General features: G+C 49.0%; 1 protein-coding gene across 4 annotated transcripts in view; it reads left to right on the top strand.

The window, feature by feature from the left end:
• The window catches only part of RAD54L2 (RAD54 like 2), a 50,949-nt gene that overhangs the window by 5,528 nt on the left and 19,941 nt on the right, over nt 1-25,480 (top strand). For 3 of the 4 annotated variants that reach the window (XM_072347023.1, XM_072347020.1, XM_072347019.1), the window contains one exon: nt 10,962-11,165. In XM_072347023.1, the coding sequence (XP_072203124.1) occupies nt 11,018-11,165 (148 nt within the window). In that variant the 5' untranslated portion in view covers nt 10,962-11,017. Of the gene's footprint in view, nt 1-10,961; nt 11,166-17,963; nt 18,582-25,480 lie in introns of those variants that run through there. The other variant, XM_072347021.1, reaches the window with a different exon arrangement.

The following is a 25,480-nucleotide window of genomic DNA, read 5'->3' as shown; positions in this document are numbered from 1 at the left end:
ACCACTGACACACCACTGCCTCAGTTTTGTGTCTGACGTTAAAGAGCAGAATGCCAGCTTAGTCCTGTGAGCGAGACTCATTCAGCGCTATTGTGATCATGGAGCAGCAGTGATAATTTGAATGTTGTTCTTGCTCAGTCAGTGTGAATGCCTGGCTTGGGGTCAGCCTGACACCTCCGAAAGCCTCGTGCTGATGTGAAGGTAGCCAGAATTGCCTCGAAGAAGGAAAAAATAAGAGGTATGACATGACTTAGATGTGATAACAGCACTTTCCGCGTGCTCACGTTGGCGTGCAGGTAGTCAGGGCTGTGTCCAAGAGCTGCTGTTCCGCAGGTCTGTGAATTGGAGTGTGGAAACAGAGAAAGGATGAATGGATCTACGTCGGTATAGCTCAGCGTACCCATGGGCTCTATGGTGTCACAGATACATCCAAATCTGTGCCGAATTAGGAGGGCTTTGATGAAGGCCTAACGTGCCAAGCAACACACTTTATGGAAGGAGAGACTTGAGAGAGATGCTGAACTTCTAAATGCAATTAAAGGTGCTTTGTAGTGATTTGGCAGATAATAAGCGGACAGCATTACTCTGGCGTTCCTGATGGAGAGATGGCTTGATCTAATTAACAAGGAACTGGAGCTCCACAAGGGCAGAGTTGATTAACAGACACAGGAGAACCCTTCCATTGCTCAGCCAGTATGGGTGATGGAGTGCCCAGTCTGCAGAGCCAACCAGGGCTGGGAAACCCCAGTCCTGCCTTGTACATCCGTCCCTCCACAATGGAAATGGAGTCAGCCTAGGAAATGGATATTACCTGAAAAGGAATCGCTTGAGGGCTGGTGGCAGGATTTGTTCAAAAAGAGCAAAATAAAGGAGTGCACCCACAGTGAGTAAATGTGGTAGACAGTATGAATGGAGGGTTGTTGAGGGATTTCTGTTAGGTCTGGTGCAGTATTTTCATATATAATTCAAATGAAGGTAAAAGGCAGAGATTTGAACAGTTGTAGGATGGTTTGGGTTGGAAGGGACCTTTAAGATTGTGTCATTCCAACCCCCTTGCTATAGGCAGGGACACCTCCCACCAGACCAGGTTGCTCACAGCCCCATCCAGCCTGGTGTTGAGTGCTTCCAGGGAGGGGGACATTCACAGCTTCACTTGGTTACCTGTTTCAGTGTCTCACCACCCTCATAGTAAAGAACTTCTTTTTAATATCTAGTCTAAATCTACCCTCTTCGTGTTTAAAACCATTATTCCTCATCCTGTTGCTACCTGTTGTCATAAAAACTCTCTCCCCAGCTTTCCTGTAGGCCCCCTTCAGGTCCTGGAAGGTCTCTATAAGATCTCCTTGGAGCCTTCTCCTCTCCAGGCTGAACAGCTCCAACTCTCTCAGCTTGTCCCTATAGGAGGAGGAGAGTTCCTGTAAGGCACTCCTGAGCCAGCCTGGGCAGCAGGGCTTGCAAATAAAGCCCTTCAATTGAGGAAGGCCGTTTAGATGTTAATCTGAATTTCCTTGCCTCATGGAAGAAGTCTCTCACTGCCCTCACAGTCATCTCATTGGGCCCATTTTGCTGACAAAAAGAAGCCTGTGAAGGGGCTAGAAGTTGGAAGTGAGCAGCTCCTTTACTTGCAGCCTTGCAGCGGGAGAACACTGAAAACTTAAGCTCGAGGCTTCTTCTTTTTCTCCTCATAACCATTGGGAACAGAAATGGTTCTGAAAGTAATGGTTCTTGTATTTCTGAGCCTGCTGCTCTGCTGCTTTGGTTTTACGAAGTATGAAATTTGTTGAAGTCCGCTGCCCTGTGCTTGCAGTGGCCGCCTGTGGTCTTTCAGGTTTTGCTGCTTTAACTGCAGCTGTTGTTATTGTGGAAGAATGTACCACAAGCACTGCAGGAGAGGAAATAGGAATGAAAAGGCTGGATGGGGCTGTGAGCAACCTGGTCTGGGGGGAGGTGTCTCTGCCTACAGCAGGGGCTGCAATGAGATGATCTTAGAGGTCCCTTCCAACCCAAACCGTTCTATGGTTTAACTAATGTAATAAGTCTCAAGTTCAGCTTACAGAAAAGGGTTTTTACGGCAAATAAAGGTGTTGCTCTTGCCTTTGTTTTTGACTGCCTTTAGGTTTCACGTTAGCAAGGTTGTGCTGTGCTATGTGCTAGCCAACAGAAACTCAAACCTACCCGTTTTGAGGCTGTTGGAATTCTTTCACAGGTTCTGAGTTTTGTTTTCTTTGTGGGCGGCTTCATGATTTTTGTTTGCTGCTTTAGGAAATCAAAAGGTACAAGAGAAGAGGATGGGGCAGAGGGGAAACAAACAGTGTTTGGCTGTTCCTTTGAATTCCCATCCGTTTCATGCTGCTGCTGCCCAGTACTGTCAGCCAGCTCCGCTTCTTATTGTTTATAACAGGGAGGGTTGGGGGAGAGCAGAGTTAATTGTCCGGGGGCCTGGGGGTGACTTTGGGATGGGGGAAGGACTGTGGAACTCGGGAGGTAAGGATGCCAGTCTGTATGCTTCATTTTGCTTTGATGTGCATCCTCTCCCAGACTGGTGGCTTTCTCACAGCTGCTGAGGGGACCTTTCTCTTCTCTCCTCACCCCCATATTCACTTGTTTGTGACATTTAGTGTGAGGTCGTAACATGTGGAAGGTTTTACCTGTGGAACTGGAGAGCAGAACTAGTTTTCTTTCAGGCTTCTGGAGCTGCAGCCTCACTCCTGGCATAAGAAGAGTTGTGCTGCCTGGAACACTTCAGGCGAAGTTTGGTGGGGGACGAAACAAGCACAGAGTTTGCAGGGAACTTGAATGGAAGGCACGGCATATGGGTATGTATGTATGGTCAGAACTCCACTGTGGCCCTTAGTTGTGTAGGATGGGTTGGGGGACCTGCTGGTATGGGAGCTGAAGCAAAGAAAGCATCGTGTGCAAAGAGCCATGGGTTTGAAGCATGCAGTAAGGGGTAGGGAAGACTGAGATCGAAGCAAAGGTTTCTGAACAAGAATGAAATAAGATATTGATCTCGGGAAAAGGTCAGTGTTCTAGGATAGCCCAGGAGTATCTCCTTATCTCAGATGTAATTAAGCAGAACACGAACACAAAGGATGGCTGAGAGTTGAAGGAAGTGATTTTCCTTTCTTCAGATACTAAAAATTAGCCCCTGGTCTCAGGCTGTGGGTGTGATGGGCAAAAGCACCTCTTCAGGAGGTTGCAGCAGTTACCCACTTGTTCTCTGCAGCTCGGATAGTGCAGGCTGCATCACTTCTCTTTGTCCCCAGACACAGCTCTGCCTCTCCTAGTCCTGCAGCAGTGCTGGGGGAGAGGAGCCGTCCTGCCCTGCAGACCCTTCTGGGCTGCCTGCAGTTCCCTGGCTCAGCCCACTCCCTGGAACAGAGCTTTATCCCTTCTTTGCCCCTTTCATACTGGTACCCACATGTTGGTAGAAGTGATCATTAAATACCTTAAGGACTTACAGGAGGAGGTCTGTTGGTAGTTTACTTTGCGATTGGGGTGGCTAAGAGCATTTGCTGTGACTCTGGTGGGGTGAGTGTAAGATTTTTGTTGCCGTACCATATTATTCTGGTTTATTTATGCTTATCATTTATTATTTGCATCAGTGGATGTCGAAAGCAAAAGAAACTGCATTTGTAGTGTAACGTGATTGTCTGGAGATGTAGATTACCCTTGCACTGTGAGTACTTCACACCGGGGTGAAATGCTTTTCCTTTGCAGGAGTAGTGCAGGGGCTGTGTGTTCCTTCCTTGGAAGAAGTGCTGGTGTACAGAGAGCCTTGATGCAGCTACTGGGTGTAGGATGAGTGAGAGGTCGGGGGGGTTGGCAGGGGCTGTTGGGCTGCAGGAGGCTTGGGATGTTTTCTTTAAACTCGGTTCTTTTTAGAGTGGCATCATCAGTTGGGCTTCAAGTTTCTTGTCCATAGTTATCAACAAATGGAGGGGGCAGGAGCCAAAAGTGAACCCTACAAAACCACTGTAGGAAGTGTGTTACAAGCTCTAAACAGGGTAAAGCAATTTCCTTAATACATTGCAAGGTAACTGTTGCATGGAATAGAGAGCATGAGCTTTGTGGGGAAGCTGTGCGGTTTGGATTCCTTATTAATTTATTTTTATTTTGGAAGCTACAGAGCAGTACAAGGCAGCACATCGGGAGCTTTGCAGTAGCCAGCCTGGAGTCCGTGTCCGCTGTGACTGCACATCCTGTTCTCAAGGGAGCATGAGCAGGGAGGCCCTTACTGTGCCTTCGGAGCTTGTTTATGCTGTAAGGACAGTAGTTAACTGCTTGAAAGAAGTAAGACCCAGATAATGAGTAAATGAATAGAGAACCCTGAGGAAATAGGTGATCTGCTTAGTCATGCAGACTCTGAATTCTTTTTTTCTGACTCTCCCTTGAAAAAGAAACAATCCGGTTGTTTAGAGGTGCCTTTTCCTTCCTCCACTGCTTACCATGGCACTCATAAAAAACCAAACTAAAACAACACAGAGAAAAGGAGGTCTTAACTTTCAACTAAATCAATGCTTCTGGTCAGTGAAATGCTTATTTGAACAGGGCGAGGTACAAAGCTGTTATCCCCTGCTGTCAGTGTGCAACCTCTGTATGAACCATTGCCATGAGCAGGTGCAGCCTCTTGAACAGACTTCAGTTTCTGCCACTTGCCTTTAATAAAGAGGGACTAGGAAAGAAATACGGTGGGTTTTTCAGCATGCCAGTAAATCTGCTCTGGAAGTGCCCCATCACCATTTTTGGTTGTACCCAAGTACCCATCCAAAGGAAAGGGGTACTGCTCAAATGTCAGGGTGCTGCCAGTGAATGATGACCAGGAATTCCTACAATTAGATAAATGAGGAAAAATGAGTTTGCAACCTTAATTTGGTCACTAATGAATAACTCATTAGTGAGGAAAAATAAAAGTGGGGCGAGATATTCTCCTCTTATTACACTTCAGGGGCTCTCAGCAGGTGGGTGTGAGGGTGTTGGGCTGTAGTGTCCCCTCTGCAGCACTACTTGGTGAGCTCCCATGGGTGAAGTGGGGGCTTGGGAAAGCCCCTTGACTGAGACCCACTCAATACAAAAGGTATTTTCTCCCAAGGTCACAGGTGGATGCTGTACATCTTGGAGCAACGTTTGGGCTGAATGTGGTGTGAATGCTTGTACAGCGGTGTCTTTACAGTGCCAACCAGAGTTACAAAAGCCATTCCTAATGTTTATCAGCATTAAGTCATGTTATGAGCTTGTCAGATAGCGGCACTTCTCCTCCTTCAGAGCTGTGTCCACTAGCCAGAAGCTACTTGTGTACATCACCATCATGGTGCTCATTTACCAGAGTCCCTTTTTAGTTGAGCTTTCCTGTCGTAGCACTGGATATACCTTTATGGTTGTTCGTAAGGGTAACTAATGTTTAACATCTGTTGGGAGTGGGCAGTTGTCACTTCTACCAGTGTGGTGTGGTGTCCCCCAGGTCATTTCTGTGTTAGAACTATTTGTGAGGCTCTTTTGCCAAACTTGTTCAGCTTTTAAGACTCTACTGAAAGGAAGTTCAAGTGTGTAGAGTCAGATACTCATAATTTGGAGGCAAGCGAGTGGCACATCCATGGCTAAAGACAAAAGCATGGAAGGCTCTTCCATCCAGTTGGTTCCAAGCAGGAGGGAAACATGTTAAGTTAGGGTTTGTGAAGGGAAGGAAGGGATCTATGTGGCTGATTTGTTTTGGTCTGGTCAGTGGGAAGGGTGAAGATGGAAGTTTTTGGTAACCTCCATCTCAGAATCAGAAAGGTGCCCTTTATGAGTGGCACTCACTGTAAATCCTTCCACTCTCTGCCAGCAGGATGTTCTGTTGGAAGGAATGGCTCTGGAAGAAACCCATGCTGCTAACAGTTCTGAATCCTCCAATGGATTTTTAGTCTATAGCAGTAGCCAGTAAAAATAAGTTTGCTGTCTGATTGCTTTGCAGACAGGAGCAATTCAGCTCTGCCATATGCTGAGTGTCGTCTTTATGTCACGAGAGCTCAAAACTCTGTATTTCCATTCCTTCCTGCTTTGGGATTTTTTCTCTCTCTTTTTTTGCTTGTGTTCAACTTTCTTCGGTAAACTGTAGGTGGCATAAGTATCACTTTCTGCCCTGTAATGATGGTTGGAGGCGGGGTTGGGAATGAAGAGGGACAAACTCATGTTGAAGTCTTTTGCTCAAAGCTGCTTAAACCAGAAACCTAGTTTTGAGTCCAGTGCTGGAGAGGAAGAAGGATGAGGCATGGGAAACAAGCTCCCAGCCTCGGTGGTGAGCTGCTGACAGCTGAGCGCAGGCAAGGTTGGGTTGTGGTTAGCTCTGGGTGATGGTGTGCAGTGGGAGTAGCATCTGCCTCCGAGGGGCTGCTGGTTGCCCTGGACCACCAGTGATGGGAACACATTTCCTGAGCGGAGACACAGTCACAGACAGTGAATCATTCCCCAGTAATGAAGTGTGCTTCTCTGGGAGGCAAAAAAAGCGTGTGTGGGTGGGACGGTGCTGAGAAAATGGAATAGATCAACTCGGCCTTTCAGCATTGAGAAAACATGCAATTTTCCTCATTCTGAAAGATGAAAACATTGCTTATGAGCTGTGTCAGGCTCTTTCCCTGGGACACTCTTCAAGGAGGTGAGCCGTAACGTTGTTGTTTCACAGCATCCAGAGCCATAGATTGACTTTGTAGAGTGGCAGTGACTGAGCCTTCCTTGAGAGGAGATTAGCTCTTTGCCTTCCCTTCTCTGTTCCACTGCTGTAATTTATTACATAACTTATTTGCCAGTTACATGTAACAAGAGCCTAAACTCCTAGAGGGATCTTGCTGTTGTCTGGACCTTCCTTGCTTGTTGTTTAGGTTAGATATTAGGAGGAGGTTTTTCAACCAGAGCGTGGTGATGCACTGGAACAGGTTGCCCAAGGAGGCTGTGGATGCCCCATTCCTGCAGGCATTCAAGGCCAGGCTGGATGTGGCTCTGGGCAGCATGGTCTGCTGGTTGGTGACCCTGCACACAGCAGGGGGTTGGAACTGGATGAGCACTGTGGGCCTTTGCAACCCAGGCCATTCTGTAATTCTATGATCTGGGGAGGGATGTTTCCTATTCCCAGCATTTCTATTAGGAAGGAACACAAGTGCCATCTATACAGACACTGACAGTGCTGAAAATACAAAGCGTGATTCTGTGGAGTAAGATCTTTTTGCTCAGTTATGACGTTAACACAGAGAAATGTCAGTACTTGTTAGGTGTGATCACTGCTGCTTACCTCAAGACATCTTGGGGTTTTCTGGAGTGCAGCACAAAGTGCTCCCTTCCATAGGGCAGGTAACTGGGGAGGGCATTTCAGGCATTTTGAAGGAGTTTATTTTTAGCAAGCCAATATTAATTTTAGAGCAACTATATATATATATATATATATATATATATGCAATGTAATGCAACCTTTTTGTAGCAAATAGTTATCCATACATGCATATATACAAATAGAGCTTGTCCATTCCTTCTGCCTTTATCCAGCTCTCCTTCTGAAGTCCGTGTGGAAGTGAGCACTGCCATCTCCTGAAGAACATCCCTTTTATTTCTTCCAAGGCTACCAGGAGCTGGCCCTGCCGTGTATCTGCCGCCCAGAGCAGTGGCTGGCAGGGACTGTGCCACCAGCCCATGTTGTGTAATGCCAGCATGTCTCATTGGGGATGGCAGTGAGAGCAGCCTTATGTAATGCTCATTGTCACATTCCCATTCCAGCGCTGTGGTGTCAGCAGAGGGGAAGGATTAGCTCTCCCTTTTCTTTGTCTCTTTTTCTTTTTTTTTTCTCTGCTTTCTGCCACCCTTTCTTGAGAGATGCTTTTCTTGTTGGGGAACAAGTAGTTTTGGGCTGTGTTCAGCATCACCCTGCCTTGCAGGAAGGAGGATTTTATCCTAGAGAGCAAGTCTTGCAGATCTCCCAGAACTGATGGGTTGGGAGAGTTCTTCCTAAGATGCTGCTTCTCTCTGTTCTTGCTCCCCACAGATCACAGTGGGCTCCTCAGTGCTTGCATCAAATATGGGCTCAGTCTGGGTGTGCCGCATGGGTGGGAGAGGTGCACCTGCTGTCCCCAGAGGGGTGGTATGCACCAAGCAGATGCCCTCCCTTCTGTGATTGTACAGCTCCTTGCCTATCTTTGCTGTTACCGAGTTCCACTGCTATGTGAACAAGAGGAAAAGGGGAATTGCTTTCTTCCTTTGCAGTGAGCAGTGTGTGGCCACCAGGCGTCCGTGAGTCACAGCTGAGAACTCAATCGTTGCAAAGGAGAAAGGGGCTGGAATCGAAGTAATCGTCTGAGGATGGCTTTACACCCAGTCTGGTTCAAAAGTAAATCAAATAATAAGAAAATAGGTCTGCTAGGCTGGCCAGTAGCACCGCTGGCTCAGGTTTATTTCTTACCAGATATTTAAATAGCATTGAAAGCACTTTGTTGCAGCGTTACTTGCAAACTGTTAGAAGGTTTTTACTCTTACAGAGTATGTTAAAACCATGATGTTAGCGATCCATCTGTGTGCTTTAGCTTTGGCTGAGGGCTGCCTAGGGAGTACCCAAACTTTTCACCCAGAGGGTGGTGACGCACTGGAACAGGTTGCCCAAGGAGGCTGTGGATGCCCCATCCCTGCAGGCATTCAAGGCCAGGCTGGATGTGGCTCTGGGCAGCCTGGGCTGCTGGTTGGTGACCCTGCACACAGCAGGGGGTTGGAACTGGATGAGCACTGTGGGCCTTTTCAACCCAGGCCATTGTATCATTCTGTCATTGTATGGTTCAAACCTTGCTAACATGTAACCCAGCAGAAGGATGAATTCCCCACCCCAAAGTGCCCAGGGCTGCTCCCAGTTTGAAGTGCTAACGTGCTCTCAGTGTGTATGAGGAATCTTAAGGCCACAAACAATATAAACGAGGAGGGGGGGGGAAGGGAAATGGTTAATGCCATAAAATGTGACAGTGCAGCAGAAAGCAAAGAGCTTTATGCAACGCTGACTTTGAAATACCTGCTTTTATTAAACTGCCCATGCAAATCCCCCTGTGATCTGCTGCTCTGCTCCATTCTATGGCCAGTGGCCACGGTGCCCACTAATGTCTTGGTTACAAAACAGGCTTTGAGGGACAAATCTTGATGAGTCCCAGATACTGGACCTGGCTGGAGGTTGGGGAGGTGATGGAATCCTCTTTACTCTTCAGCACTGCAGCGGCATTAGTGTTAAACCTTCCGTGTTCCTCTCTCAACTTCAGACAGAAGAAATGATGCTTTTAACCCTGTGCAGAGAGGGAGAAACATCAAGAGGGCAGGAGTGTGTCTGAACTCATCACCATGTGAAGCTACCCAGGCCACAGCGGGGCCTCCCTCATCATCACTGCATGGCAATCGCCACCCAAAGTGTTCTGCCTCCAAAAGCAAAGCCTAGAAGTTGCTATTTATTTCTCTGCCAAAAGATGGGATATGGTGGATGCAAGAGGCTGTCTGGATGCTAATTTGATGTTCAGCTGATTGCATGCTTTGGCTTCCTGGAGGGGGATAAGCACAACAGCTCTTTTCTGCTCCCTGAATTGGGGAGAGGATGCATTCACGTGTGGTGCACTGTGGGCATCGTGGGAATGGGCAATACCCTTGAAATGCCAGGTGGCCAACAGAAAGACAGCAACACAGCACCACTGCCCATCTCCTGCGTGCACAGAAATGCATGCAGCCTTGTAATGGTAGGTTTGAGTGCAACCCCAGCTGTTTCTAAGAGCAAAATGTTTGTTTTCCTTAGGGCTCTGTATCAGAAGCTATTGAAAAGCAAAGCTATGTCCTGAAACACGCATTGGATTTAGGAAACTTCTGATTGCTTCATGTCTGCAGTGCTCGTTTTGTCCCACGTGTGTAAGAGTGGGGACTTCAGCTGTCTGCCTGGTGGTGGAGTGCTACCAGGACCTGCTAGTGCAACACTTCCTATTTCAGTGTGAATCCCCCCAGAGCCTGCTCTTCCCTTGTGTTTATTTTCTTCTTTCTCACACGCACTTATCAGTGTTATTGAGAAGCTGAGAGAGGCAAAGCAGGAACTGATGACTTCAGCTGGAATAATTCAGCATACATGTCAGACTTGCAGTCTTGCACTGGGAGCCCGGAGTTGTCTTTAACCTTCAGACTTCCAGCATCCTTTGCTTTCATGATACTTTCTTTATTTTCCTTTAAAGAGTGTTTTTCTTCTCATCCATCCATGATGATTCTTTGTGCATGGAGGAGAGGGGTACCCAGGTAGGCATCATTGCCCAGAAGCAGCAGTGTGTGATCTGGATAAACCTGTGACTCTGCAATTCCCTCTGATCCATCCCTCCTTTATGTTTGCTTTTCTCCTTGCTCCCCTTTACAGAGGAACATACAGCCTTTACAAATGGGATCTTGGTTGGTTTCTGCCTGTGCTGTCATTAAGGTAACGCTGTCCCTGCTCTGGTGGCTGCAGGTTGTGGGGAGCAGTGGGTATGGCTGGGACACGAGGTGCTTGCCACCTGCATCCTGCAGTGATGCTTGCACTGCTTGAGGATCAGCGTAGCACAGCAGTGGGGAATTCTGAGTCCATCCTTTTTTCCTGTGCTTCGTGTCTGGACTGCAGCATTCTGAAACTGTTCACGTAATGTATTTATTTTTGCATCTTTGTATAACCAGACATAAATACCAGAGTCCTCCTGCTGTGTACATGTCAAAGATACCAAGAAAGAGATGCTTTCTGAGTGATTGGTTGGTATATTGATTCTAGAAGGCTGGGCCTGCATCATGGTACATTGCTTATGGCATCTGCCTTCTACACAGGGTTTCGTGTACAGTCTGATGTAACTCTTACTTAAAAGATTACTAGGACATCCATGCAGTAGCAGTGCTGACATTTTGAGCCGTGGTGCTCAGAGGTTGGGATTTTCAGGGCTCCTTACTGACCTCTTTGCTTTCTGTTGTCGCAGGGCTGCCTCACGGTAGAACATGAGCAGGTAATGCACAAGGAGCACCACTGGGAATCATGTCGGACGAGTCAATCTCAGGGAGTGATCCGGACCTGGACCCGGACTTGGAGCAGGAGGATATGGAAGAGGAGGAGGAGGAAGATGAGGAGGCGATGGAGGAGGACAATGATGGGGATGATGAAGAGGACTTACTTGATGAGAGTGGTAAGTGAACGGGGCCATGAATCTGTGCGTACTTCTGTTACACAAAGCTGGTGTTGCTAATTTTGGTGAGTGATGCCTTGGCAGGTAGTGCAAGGGTTAGGATTTGTTTGGGAACTCGTAGGGGGATGTGCATATCTGGGTGGCTAGTTTAAGTTGGGATTTAGTGTAGGTAAAAATTGGACTTCTGGCCCAGATAATCTTCTTATGAGCCACAAGTGTAGTCTGTTAGGGGGTTAGAATGTTTAAAACGGCTGTGTGCTCTGGAAAGTATCTTTTAAGCAAGGCTGGGTTCTGGTTTGTGACCCGATCCCAGAAGTGTTTGTTGGTAGGGGATGTAGCAGCACGTGGCAGATGGGAATTCCATGTGCTGTTCTTGCCACCAGCTCCCTGTGTCATGAAACCACAGCCCAATGCTGTAGGCATGCCACTAAAATCTTGATGATCCATTTTCAGTTATTTCAATTGTGATTTAAATTCTTAGTGTACAGGTTTTTTAGTGTACTAATGAGAACGGGCCTCCTTTTCTTAGCATAGAGTGTGTTAAATACAGGGACTGCTGTCTTGTCCCAGTTCCAAAAATACTATTGGTTTTTAAGTCCTTTGTCTTTGAGTCTTTTTATTCCTTCTTATCACTTGAAGATGTTCTGGTGATTTCAAATGTTGAGATAAGGTTCGTACAAATGAATTTTATTCCTCCGGGGTTTTTTTTGTGTCGCATGGTGATTTTCTCATGAGGAATCAGCAGCAGAAGTGTTAATTGCGGTCAGAAAGGAGGTGGTTGCAGGGCTGCAGATGGCTCAGAGGCTGGCAGTGACCTTGTCGCTTCATTCATGGGAGCATGCAGCCAGCAGAGCCTGAGGAGCTGTGACATTTTAGCAGACGTTGTATTAGCAGAGGAGTGGCTCTGTTTGGTGTCCACCAGAATGCTACATAGCATGCTTATATTGAATATTCCTTCAGTGACTGATAAAGCAATGGAAATAATGAGGAGAAAATACGTATTTGCATACTGATAATGCAGAGTGGTTTTGTGTTTATTAGATAAAGGAGAAAACTACCAAATGCAATCTGAGCAAAGCTAGATTGCCTCTGAGGTTTTGGATCGTTTCAGCTTCAGTTCTGCCTGATGGAATATTAGGATGCTCCTATCTGGAAGTATATGAATGAAGTATATGAAGTATAGCTAACTTCAAATCTAAGAGGATCACTTTGTGGACGTGGTACTAAGGAGTGTGGTTTAGTGATGGGCTGGTAGGTCGGGTTGGTGGTTGGACTTGGTGATCTCAAAGCTCTGTCACAACCAAAGTGATTCTGTGATGGTTTTGTTTCATCTGTCTGTAGTCCTCTTTGTGACCCTCGTTCATCAGAATCCTCCTGGGAGCAGTTAATTGGCTTCAGAATTGTCTTCAGTTTCTTTTATGCCATCCTCAGTGCTGGTGAAGTTTTTTGTGCTTCTGCTCAGAGATGTTTTGATTGCAGTCAGTGTGGACTGTCCCATATGTAGATGGTCAAGACTCAGGTGCTACAAACTTAGTCTTCATTGAACGATGGAACGGAAAGGGACCTTGAAATCATACCTCAAAGCTTTCCCAAGGAACAAATGGAGGGTTTGAATGACTCTTATTTTAATGCTCTGTTTTTCCCTCTTTCTGAATATCTTCTAATTATTCTGGAAATCATAATCTCTTACTCATACATATTGCTGTCATTCTGTTATTAATAGTGATGGCAGGTTGCTTGTGTTCTTGCCTTGGAGAATATGGCTCAAACGCTTCTTTTATTATAACTCAAAGGAAAATTTGTTAAGAGCTGATTGTTTCAGGTGTCTGGAAGGTGCCTTAAGTGCAGGCATTTGGATGTTGTTCTCACAACTCTGGTTGTGCTTGCATTACGGAGTATGTGGTATAGCAGATGGAGATTGAAATCAGTGCTTCTGGAATATAACAGTGGACACGCTAGATGCTCTGACTGGGATATTACAACATCCACACCATTAGCTTTGTCTCCTGCCCTGTGTTGCCTGCTGTGCCTGTCCCATCCTGCCCCATCCTGTCCCGTCCCTTCTTCCTTTCCACATTGCCTTGGGACGTGCTGGCTCTGTGGCACCTACATTTGACCAACAGAGGGCAGGAGGAGGCGGAAGCAGTCAGCCCTCCTTCCCACCTCAGAAGGATCACCTCTTCCTTCCTTGCTGAAGGGCTGATGCAAAATGTACTGCCCTGCTTAGGGATGTGAAGGGGGGAATGAAAGAGAGACACAGATGGTGCTGGTTTAGGGTGCACTTCAGCCTCTTTGGAGGGTAAAGGTGCTGCCATCGCCTCTTCAGAGGAGACCAGAAGAACTGGATCTACACTGAAGATTGGTGAGGGGGAAAGACAGACACTCTTCCTCATCCAAGCCCCTTAAAACCGCTCAGCTATGCCTGTCACATTTAATAATGTTGTGTCAGCTTCAAGTAGAGTCATCTCTTATTTGTGGAGTGTGCTCCAGAATGCCTTCCAATGGCTGCTTTCTGTTTGAACTTGAGCATCCTGCTTGGTTTTGAATCATGGTTTTGAGTTTCCCAAGATGCCAAAGCAGGAGTTCTTAATTTGGGAGACAGCCACTGGTGAGGCAGGTTTGTGAAGGTCTCTGCTTTCCTTGGGCTCCTGCTGGAGGAATGTCTTGTTGGTTAAAAGGGTGCTATTCTATGGTCTGTAAGATTACCTTAAGGAGTTGAATTTTAAACCCTGCTGCACTGTGTGTACGTGCACCAGTGATGGATACCTGTAAGTATGGATCCTGTAATCTAATTGGCAAATGACCAGTTGGGTACTGAGGGGAGTGATGGCTGACATCATTCAATTTCTTTCCTTCTCGATGGACATTCCCATCTCTATTCTTTCATTTTGGATACCCCTGACTGGATGCAGCTCCCTCTGGGGTCTTGCTGTAACTAAGGCTAAGCTTTTCCTAATACTTACTCCCTGGAAGGGGCAGGAGCACCTCTGAGGTTGCTTTGTGTCTGCTCAGCGTGCACTCGGTGCCTCTGCAAGCCTTACATTGGAGAGTTAGGTTAATTTCCTAAGAGACAGAAAGTTAAGAGCTGACTGTCCTCTGTGCTTCCACAATCCAGCTGAATAAAACACAAAAGATGCAATTGATATCAAAGGTGAAAAGGGGCTGAACGCTGCCATTTGCAGTTTTAGCAATGCCAGCTATTGAGTAACGCAGAGAGGTTACGCTGAGACTGCAGGGAAGGTTTCCTGTCCCAGGAAGGCAAAGTTCCACTGGCTTCTCTGTGAGCTTTGCTTCCTTGGGAGCAGAGTTCCCATTGCTGCCTGTGTCCCAGCCCTGTGAGCTCTCAGTCAGGAGGAAGGATGCTGTGCACTCAGCACAGAGCATTGTGCCAGCTGCTGCCTCTGCCCCATCTCTGCTTGCCCTCAGCAGCAGCTCAGGAGGAAGGTGCCCGTGTCTCCTTGCCCCCTCGCAGGCTCTCTGACGGCAGCTGCCTTTTGGAGAGGGTGGCACCGAGTCTGGCGACGTCAGAACGTTGCATAACCCTCCGGAATGACTTCTCTGCTTTAAAAGGAGGTGATGACGCCAGAGCCCTGCATCCTCCTGACCCGCCGGCTGCGTGCCGCTGCCTGATCCCGTCAGATGATGCGCTGTTAGGACTCAGCGTGTGCTCCCCCCCCTCCCACTTTTTATTCTCCTTCCCTTGGAGCTGTTGCGTATGCGGGAGCACAAAATAGAAGTGCTGCTGTGCCCACGGCCGTGGCTTCGTGCAGCGTCTGCAGGGTTTTTTTACTGCTCCCCACGTGCCGAGCGCTCTTAAAGCTGCACCAACATCGGTGCAGCAGCCGGGCACGGGGTGTGGGTGAGTGAGCATTAGCTGAGCACAGTTACTGCAAGGCTTCCTGGTGGAGCAGGAGCGTCCCGCTGCTTCTTGCTTTTCTGATAGGCTTGGCAGGATTGAAGGTTTGTGTTTCATTGGCCACAAATGTGTTGTTTGGGAGGCAGAGGATCACCAAAGGGGGACAGCATGCTCACCAGCCTTCTTACCTTTTACCTGCGTTTTGCTTGCAGTGATCAGCTTTGTACCACACGTTGGCTTTGCTGAGAGGCACCGTGCACCATCCACAGCTTGTGAAAGCACGATGAAATCACAGGGAAGCTAATTAGCACGTTTGTACCGCGGTGTTTTCCCTCTTGAACAAGGAAGGAGTGGCAGAGTCGCTTTGCCAAGGTCGCATGGTGAAGCCACACTGAAAATCCCCCGCGCTGCATTTTATGCAATGCAATTTATGCAGTGCTTCCTTTATTTTCACATCTACCAGGCAGGGAGAAACACTTCTCTGTTTGCTCTGCGTTGGAGTTTAAACTATGCAAGGGGTCACTGCCATTTGATTTTCTTTTTTCCCTTTTAATGTATCTGGCATTGTACTGCTCTTAATGACTGGCTCAATAAAACTTGTGGAGCCGTCTGTTGCTCAAACGCTGCTATTGGCCAAGAAGTGGCAGCCGATTTGGAAGGAAGAAGAAGGGACTGTTTTAATTAACCGACATCTGTTCTTTGGATTTTGAAACAAAGCATCACGTCGCAGTTATGAGCTCGGTTTTATTTTGTTGCTGTAGGCTTTGTAGGAACCCACAGCACTATATCGCCACCAACGTCCATCGTCATGCAGTTTTTCAGTGCAGCACTCAGCAGTTCGTGCTACGGATGCTGAAAACGCCTTATTCATGTTTTCTTCAGCTTGCAGTTCAGTCAGTGAGCAGAGAAAAATCCCAGAGTAGGAGTACCAAGGCATTGTGCTCACTCACTAATATGCAAACAGGGACGGGGCAGCTGAAAGCTGCGAGGTAGCATCTTTTGGGGTTAGGTGAAAAAACTGCTGGTCTCTATCAAAACGAGTTCTGTAGTTAAATCAGCTGGAAGGTAACCTTTGCGTGTGTAAAATACTTAATTCAACTATTGGAAGTAGTTTTAAAGTGACACTTTGTGTACGTTTAGTTGGGCTTCGTGTTAACATTGGGCTTAAGGGGAAGTGGTGTACAGAATCCCCCTGCTACAGTGCACGGTGCCGACTGCAGCAGCAGCAATGTAGGAAGAGATGTGAGTCAATTTCTTGAGTGTAAGTGGAAGATAGGAACGCTGGGGTTGTATATTGGGGGGCTTCCACGTACTTCCATGTCAGATGCCATTTTCTCACACTGCCCCTCTGCTGCCATCTCTTGTATGGCCACAACATGCCATGGAATAGAAGTGGGAAGGTTCAACCATCCCACCATCCCACCAACATCCTCCTCTGGCACTGTGGGCAAACAGAATAAAACAGGAGGCATTAATTTTGGAGCAAGCCTTGTAGATTTTTGTTGCATCATGTACAAACCCAAGCTGCTCCTCCTGATTTAGGGATTTTCGGGTTTCTTTTGGAGAATTACCTTAGCTAGCAAGGCCAATAAACCAAGATTTGCATGAATATGAATGCAACAAGACAATACGGTTTGCATTTCATACCTCACAGCTCAGTCCAAAACTCATTATATTGATGGCTTTTCCATGGTAGCCTCCAAATATTCAGTGTTTTGTTTTTTATAGTGCAATGTGTAGTGGGAATGGTGATGATAGGCTGATGTCCAGACTTGGGGATCTCTACAGATCTTTTCCAGCCGTGACCATTCTCTGGTTTACTAAGAAGCAAATGATTCTTCAACCCAACAGGTGATGTAGGAGAAGGAGAATGTTCTTCCTGCTGGCAAGGCTGACCTCATAGAAAGCTATTCAGTAAATGGACTTAGCGGTAAGGAGATGACTGACTAGGAGAAAGCCTATCTTGGTAACAAGCCTCTTTTTAGGCTACTTTTTTCTCTCTTCTAACTAACTTCACAGTCTTTTTCTTTGGTAAAATGCAGATGGCTCTAGGTATGAAAACAGCACGTTGGGTTTGTTTTAAAGACATACCCTGCAGCACTGTGGATACTTTGCTGGTAGCAAGCATGCTCTGTGCTCCACCACCCTCTGAGTGGTAGCTCTCACAAAAGGTGGTCTCATTAATGGTGAATCTCATAACAAGGAGCGCCAGTGCTGCGCCCTGCCTGCTTGCACACCTGTAGCTCAAGCCTGCCAGTTGTCTCAAGCAAAGAGCTGGCTTTGAGAGCAAGCTGCCTTCGTCACACATCCGTCATCCCCAGGTTGTATTTGTTCCTGTCTGTAGCTCTGTTTGTGGAGGGACGCACAAAGAAGCCAGCAGTGCTGTGGGGCTGGGCAGGACCTACAGACCTTCAGGTTTTGGTCGCAGCACAGTGCAGATGAGGTGGTGGGGAGGAAGGCACGGTGTGCTCAGAGCTAAACATGCCATGCAAATCCTGCTAGGTCCTTTCCTTATAAACGTGGAACTTTCTTTCCTAGCCCTTTTGCTGCACTGCGAGCATTCAACAGGCAGGCAGTGCTGTAGGAGTTACCAACTCAGTGAGACCAATGGGATGCTCTTTTCCCTGTTATTGAGCAAACAGGTTTGAACTGCTCGGGTTTGGCTGTGCTGGTTTCTTGGAAGCAGGCACAGTGCAAGCAGTTCGCCACGCCGCAGATACAGATTGTTGTCAGAGCCAGAGGGCTGTATGCTGCTGCACCCCAGCCCCCCCCCCCCCCCCCTTGGTGCTGTGCAGCAGGGAAGCACAGTGGTGATCCATCCCTCCGGCCCCTTCCCAGACCGTCCTGTTGTCTGTTGGGATTCCCCTTGTGCGGGGCCCCGCCGGAGCCCTACGGTTATGTAAGGATTTTTATTTTATTCCCAGGCTCGATCCCTGCCACTAGTTGAACTGGATTGCGGGCTGCGTGAATGGGACCCGATCCCAGCGGCGTGCAGCCCCGCAGCACCAGCCGGTCCCTGCACTCACCCACCGCACCTCCCCACCGCCCTCCTGCCCTCCAAACCCCTTTTCCCAGGCACATCCCGCAGCCAGGTGGGCAGCGGTGCCCGGCACAGCAGCTCCCCGGGGCAGGGCTGTGTTGCCTGACGCTCAGCCGGGGAGGAGACGGTGACAGTTTTTATTTAGGCTGAACACGAGGCGTATTTAACCAGTTATATAACAGTGACCCCGCTCCGCCTCGGCTGAGTTCAGGGAGGATGTCTGCACGCTGAGTCCCGGCTCGGTGGGTTCGCGCACTGGGAGCTATTTACCAAAGTTATTTTCAGAAACCTTAAGTACAGGTTTCCCTGCCTGTACCCTGGACTGCTTTATCAGGAGGCATTTCCCACTTGCCAGCTGAGCAGCCAGTGGGAGCCGATCTGGGGCTGCAGGCAGAGATAACGAGTTGTTGGGAGTGCCTGGAAACTTTCAGACAGAAGACCCTGAGCCCAGAATAGCTGCGGGCAGCAGTCAGCGCACCGGGCAGCATGTTGCTCCTGGATGAGTCGCAGCAGTTCCCAGGTAGGACCCAGAGGTTTGGTTTCCTTCTGCTTTTCTTGCCATCCTGCTTTCCTGCAGAGCACCCTCTCTGTGTGCCGGGAGCTGCAGTTTCCTAAGTCTCAGGCAGCATTGGAAACAGTTGAATTTTCAGAGCCTTGCAGTGCTTGTTGCTTTGCTGAAGGGGGTATGAGAAGGAAACTTTTTCCTTGTGCTTCTAATGCTGAAGACTGAAGTGATGTGATGCACTGGATCTGGCTGTTCTTGTTCTGCTGTTGTATCATAGCACTGCAAAAGCAGCACTTAGTGAAAGAGGAGGCAGTTGTTGATGATCAGTGTTGTTTTATATCATCATAGTCTCCCCCACTCCCTCAGCTCAGTGAGTCCTTTCCCCAGCAGCTTGTTTGATCGGAGCTCTAAGAGCCCCCATGAAGTGCCTGGTGCCTTGCTGGGCAGAGCTGGGCTGCCCACCCCACATTGCCTCCTTGGTGCCAGTGGGCTGAGGGCTGCTTGGCTTCTTTTTCCTCCTTCCATCCATTGGAACACGCTGGTGAGACCTTCACAGCAGTGCACGGTTTGGGGATGGCTGCCTCTTGGGTTGGTTGCTGTGTGTCAGAATTAAAAACTTGGTTTGAAGAACTTTCTAAATGTGTAATGTATGTAATGTGTTACTGTGAGCTTGGGTCCTTGCAGAAGCCACCTCATTCCACCTCCCAAGTTCTAAGGGGGCTGCTCAGTGGTCCCCAGGAGTCCCAGCTCCATTTGTTGTACAAGTTTGGGACACTGTGGTCTTCAAGAGGAGTTGTTATGGAGAGAAACCATACGGTGTTTGTTGTCCATTAGTGGAGAGGTGTGGGTCCTTGCAAAGAATGCATCTTTCCCTGCTTTCTCATCTCTCTGGTGGTGGAGGCAGGACAAGGAGGCTGGTTCTGGCAGTGTCAGGTGAGAAGAGAAAGGAATTACACTGCAAAGTGAGTTTGGATAAGTGAAGAATCTGGGTGAAACAAGTGGCTTATGTAACTCAGTCTGGATAATAGGTGTATAAAGAGAAGAAGGGCGTGGGGGGGTGAGGATGCTTTTGGAAGTGAGACTGCAGGCCATATGAGCGGGGGGAGAATGCATGGTTAGAGACCCTCCAGGTTTTTTGGGGGGTGGAGGGATATTTTGGGTCGTTGGTGCAGACACAGGAGAGCAGTAGTGCAGATGAGCTGAGCCTTCCTTGTGCAGCATTGCGCTCGTCAAGTTAGAATGTCCGGGGTGAGGTGTGTTACAGTGTGCTGCTGGTGGGAAGGCATCTCTGTTTGAGGGAGCACTGTAAATGATGGGGAATGGCTGTGCATGGGCTGGTGGCTCTTGCTTAAGAAGAGTCCTATCCCCTCCACACAGACCCACATCCTCCTTTCTGACCAGAGGGGTGGCTGTAAAGTGAGCAGCCCCAGGGCAGGACTGGTGCTTGCCATCTTCAGTCTGTAAGGAGCTCTTGCATGCTTTGGATAGGGGTGTCCTTGTGATGCTGTGTGAGTGCCCCAAACAAGTTGGCAGCTCATGGTCAGACCGCTGTAGCAGCACACAGAGCAGTGCTGGCATTCCAAAAGGCAGAGCCAGAAACAGCTTGTTCTTTGAGTGATGCTGTTTCATCTTGCTCTTATTAGCTTTCTCCAGTGCTGGGTCACTGCTCTGGCTGCTCTGGGTGGGAGAGGTGCCAGAGGAATGCGGTGGCACACAGGCTCAAACTCAAGCATTTGCATTTTTCTCCCAAGCGATGCCTCCCTCATTAAACAAAGCCCGTAAAAATTCCTCCCAAACGACTTTAGGAAGCGGAGCAGAAAAGGGCAACGCAGCTGAACTTCTCTTACAGCTTGCAAAATACCAAACCAAAACCACGACTTTTGCTTTTCAAGTGTGAAAACACATTTCAGGAGAGGAAGAGAAGCACACGGGTACCAAAGGGTGATGCTTTGTGCCAGGGTTATTTCCCACGCACCTCCTTTGAGTTAGGAGCAGCAGATGCCCTCTCTCCGCCTCGCTTTGACCAGGTGCTGAATGAAGCCCTGATGAGGGCTGGGGGCAGAGATGGAAGTTCAGCTGGTGCTCGCTGTTTGCTGTCTTGGTGGCCTTAGCGGCGTGCGGCAGCAGCAGTAATCGCCTCTGTATTGTTTCTGAGGGTACCCTGGCACAAAGCTAACGCCACGACTCCCAGCTACCTAGTGTAAACTAATGCTTATGTAATCATTGCATAATGCTGAGTGCCTGCTCCCTCGCTCGTCCTCTTTTCTTAGTCCCAGAAATTTGTGCCTAAGAAGAGGAATGGCAGCAGCCGGCCGGCCCCGCTGCGCTGGGAACACACTGAGCCCCCGTCTGCATCTATTTTCTGAGTCTCTGTGTGTGTGCTGGGGGGCGGAAATCAGCTTTGCTACCTAAATGAGTGTTTATCCACCTTAATGTGGGGGGGGAGGAAACCCACCAATCACTGTTGTTTTTCAAAGTTTGGAACTGTTATGAAAACAAGCGAGGTCTAAGGGTGAAATCCGCTTCCTCGTGGTTTGGATGCCTTTGCTTATTTTGTTCTGAATGTGGCTGGCAAAGCTCTATCCTGGGTTACTAGTTAACTGGGCTAACCAGGGCAGGGAGGCCCGGCCCCTCCTGCACGCAGCTTGCTGAATACTTTCCAGCTCTGGAGACGCTTTCCGGCTGTGGCGCGGTAGGTTTATGTAATTCATCCCCTGCGTAAAGGACAAATCAGCCCATCCCTGGTGCACCGCCGCATGGTGGGTGCGTTTCCTGGCTTTGTTTCCCTGCCCCTCTGCAGGGAGGGCTCGCAAGGAGGGGCGTTTGTAGGTAGGAGGGAGGATTTCTCCTGGGAGGTGTCTTGGGCTGTGTGTGGAGGAGAGATGTGGGGCAGTGCCCTGCGCTCCTCCAGTGCTATGGAAACGTCCCCTGGAGCTCTGCATCCCTGCTGGGGCTGCTACCTGTGCCCTGCTGGCGTTGTGTAAGTGCTCCTGGGGCTTTATGTAACCCGGCCACGGCCGGTACGCAGGCCTGGTTCTGCTTGCATAATCCCCAGGTTAGAAGATATATCGTCTGTCACCAGAGTTGGCTGCCGGAGGTGCCAGCAACTCTCGGCTCGGCTGCTTGCTCTCCCTCAGGTTTTTGGGTTGCTTCTTCCTTCCTTTCTCCTGCTCTTCGCTTTTGCTGCCTGCGGATTCTTTCAGGCTCAGAAAGTTTTCCTGTGCAGCACAACCTCCTGGTAACCGATGCACCAAAGGGCCACTGACGAAAGAAACAGTAGGGCAGCACTGCCTTATCTGTTAAACTTTTCCATTGGCTGGGGCTCGCTTCCTTCCCAGAGGAGCTTGGAGGTGGGTTTGGCTGCTGTGTGCTCTCCTGGTCGGGCTCCTTTCATGTTTCCTCTACCAGGGCTTACCTGGAGCCCTTCCCACAAGCCCAGGGTAGCCCCTGACCTGCAGGCTCTATGTTTCACAGCCCTGAATCTGCAGCACCATCGCTTTACAGGAACATTTCCTTTACAGAAGTGGAAAATGTACTACTCAGACTTGTAACAGCACCGACTGCCATGCTGATGTGACAGCTCGTGTCTGGTTAGCAACACACACGAGTGACAGCACTGGGGTGGTTAGCCCTAACTCCACCAGCAATGGGAACTGAAGATGCTGGAGCTGATGCACGTAACCCAGAGAGCACCTTTCAGCTCCAGGGCTGGGCAGAATGCTGTGCTCATATCCTGCACGTTGTGTGTCTGAGACTTAGCAGGACAACAGCCACTGACAGCCAGGGTGAGGTGGTGGGACTGAGCCTGCATCTCCCTGTGATCTCAGCTGTGGTAAGGCAAGGGGAGCCCCGATGTCACCCAGCACAGGTGTACCCCATGCTGGTGCTGGGTGCTGGCCCTGCACGGCTGGAGAGGAGCGAGAGGTCAGTGGGTGCTGCAGGGGGATGGGGGAAGGGGTAGGTAGGTGTTCCGGCTTATATAATGCCAGCGCTTATATAATTAGTGCTTTGTTAAGCGGTTGTGGCTGGGAGGGGCATCCTGCCGCTGCTGAAGACTGAGAGCAATTATTTTCCGAGCAGGACAAAGTCTTGTTGCTAATTAGCTGCCCTGATAGTGACTGCAGGGGGTGGCTGAGCCCCAGCCTCATGAGAGCCACATCCCTGCTGCAGGGTGGACTGCCTGGTGAGTGCCAAGCACTGGGAGGGCTCATGTGGCTCTTGTGGGTTCAGGAAGCGGGGCCCGGGCTTCCCCCTTGCTTTCCCCTACACCTTCCTTTAGAAGGGTTTCATCATTGTCCTGCCTCTAGCTGGGTGTACTGGGGTGTTCTATAGCACTGCCTCCACATGAGCTGTGCTTTGGGATCACCTCCTTACATGGCATTCACACAACAGCTGCACCAGTAACATACACAGAGAATATAATGCAAATACTCCGTTTAACCTCTGCTTCAGCTGAATACGGGACAGGCCAGCACAGTTCTCTGCCAAACTCCAAGACAATTGCTGTGCTGCAGCTGAACCCCCATTGCCTCCACACCCCCTGTGCCCAGCACAGAGAGGGCAGCAGATTGACCCGGAGTATCTTGCAGTGCGTCAGTGCCAGTGCTATGCAGAGCCTCAGCTCTAGCCTTTGGCTCTGTTGTAGTTCAGTGTGTCAGTGACTGCAGCTGGAGCTGTACAATTAGGCTTCCTTGTGCCATCGCTCAGTGCTCCTCCCATTCTTGCTCTGACAGCTCAGTGCTGGCTGTAGTAGTATGAGCCAGTACTGGCTGGTCTCTGATTACCCACAGACTGCAGGAAGCAGAACAGAACTGCTCTTTGCTCTCTGTGCAGGACAGGAGAGAGTTCCTGCAGCAGAAACGGAGCGTTCTCTGCTCTGCACGCAGCTGCTGTCCTCACTGTGCACACATGTCCCAGTCCTTAGGGCAGGAAGTAATGCCCAGACTCAGCAAAACAGTGCTAGTTCTGAGTATCCCTAGTGAAATGACTTCAGAAATAAACAAGGGGCTGTTTTCAGCAATACACCGTCCCTGGAGTTATGCTGCTGGAGGACTGCCCTCCCAGGAGGGCTGAGCCTAGTTGGTTCTGTTAATAGCAGTGTGGCACAAAGGAGCAACCAGCTCCCTGAATGTGGTGTGAGCTGAGGTGGCTCCTGCACCTTCCTGTGTGGCAGCCTCAGGTGGGGACCCTCAGGTCTGATCCTGAATGGCATTTCCTGTGAGTTTTTGGCTGTTTCCAGACCCGTGGGGATTTATCTGTGGGCGCATAGATAGGCTTCTCTGAGGTTCTGGCACTGTTTTTCACACACCTCGGTGTAACTTATGTCAGTTACAGCAATCTCCTGCTAACCAAAAAGCAAGGTGCTCGATGCTTCAGGACCCTTTCATCAGGAGCCAATACAGACCAGCAACAGAACAACCCTGCTCGCAGGTGGGAGCTATGGCATGGCTGGAGGAGGAAGCAGAGCACTTCCCCTGCCCAACTGGTGGGACTTTGTGCTCCTCCTGCCTCACCAGTGTCCCCTGGGCAGGGTGAGATGGCAGCAGTGTAACCATGGCAGTGTTTGTCTCCAGATAGTCACTGCTTTAATGACTCATCCCTGAGAATGCGGTCACGTGTGCAGCCTCCCCGTTTCCCTTTGCCCTATTTCATCCAATCCTTTGATTTAGTTATGTAACCTTGGGGCCGGAGGGGCGAGGGAAGATTTGCTGAGGAGTTGCAGGTAATGTGACCAAAGTGTCTTCAGCTCGGATAGCAGAGCCGGTGTCTGGGCAGCTGGGGAAACTGGGTTTGCTTCTAGCACGGGACTCCCAGACTTCGGCTTCAGCAGAACTACTGCAATGGTAGCAGCGAACCCCTTTGCTTTTAGTGCTCACATGTGACATTCATCCATTCATCGCATAAGCTGTGGCTGCCTGCTTATCTAGCACATGTAGAATTTGCTGGCACTGCCATTCCCAGGGATGCTGAGCTGTTCATGCTAGTTTTGGCCTGTCGTGGTGGTTGCTGGCACTGGGCAGGGCTGCTGGGATGTCTGGAGTGAAGCTGCAGAGTTGGCCCGAGGCACATCAGATCCTTGTCACCTCAATTTTAAGAGGCGACACTGATGGTAAGATTAATTTAAATAGACTGTTATACTGGGAGCTGTAGAGGTGCCCGTAATGCTGTACTGAGGCATCCTTGGCTCCAGCTCTCGGCTCTGTGAGAAGGGATGTTCTGTGCCTCCAGATACCAAGGCATCACAAGACGACACTTGATGGTTCAGTGCTACTTCTGCTGCTGCATTTTTCTGTGCTGATATCTTCTTTCCCTCTTTCTTTCAGAGCTGTGCCCAAGTGTCGTTGCAGTGCAGTCATTAGCTCATACACATGCTGCGAGCAAGAAAGCTGACTGGGAGATGAGGTTCAGGGTATTCCTGTCCAACACAAGGGGACAAGATGCTTCAAAGAAGCTACTACAAGGCTTGTCAAAAACTATTTACTTCAAGGGAAGCTTTCAAACAGAAAACACTTCCATTCTGTGCTCTGCAGGCTTTGTCACCGGCAGCCTGTTGAAGAGCCAGATGACATGGAACGTGGTGTCATTTAGCATAGCACTTTAAGACTGAAGTCAGCCACTAATGCAAGCCTGAAAATAGGAGAAGGCAGGGGAAGAGGAGTCTGTAGTGTATAAAACAGAAAGAGGATTGTCACTTGGTGCTTTTTCAAAAGAACTTGCCAGCAGGTAGCATTTAAATCATGAGAGTGGAGTCTGGTGATAGAAGCACGGTGCTTCCTGATGGGCCATGGCCCAGTGTTTGTAGCAGATAGCACTGTGTTCTCTTAGCTTGGAAGGTAGTTACATGGGAAATTTCAGTCCCACCTAAACGCTGTGAAACAAAGAAGAGATTTGAGTTGCTTTCTTTTCTTTGTCTT

The sequence above is a fragment of the Excalfactoria chinensis genome, chromosome 12 (genome assembly GCF_039878825.1).
Source record: "Excalfactoria chinensis isolate bCotChi1 chromosome 12, bCotChi1.hap2, whole genome shotgun sequence".
NCBI classification, from domain to species: domain Eukaryota; kingdom Metazoa; phylum Chordata; class Aves; order Galliformes; family Phasianidae; genus Excalfactoria; species Excalfactoria chinensis.
Note: the sequence above shows the minus strand (reverse complement) of the source record. Positions and strands in the feature narration are given on the sequence as shown.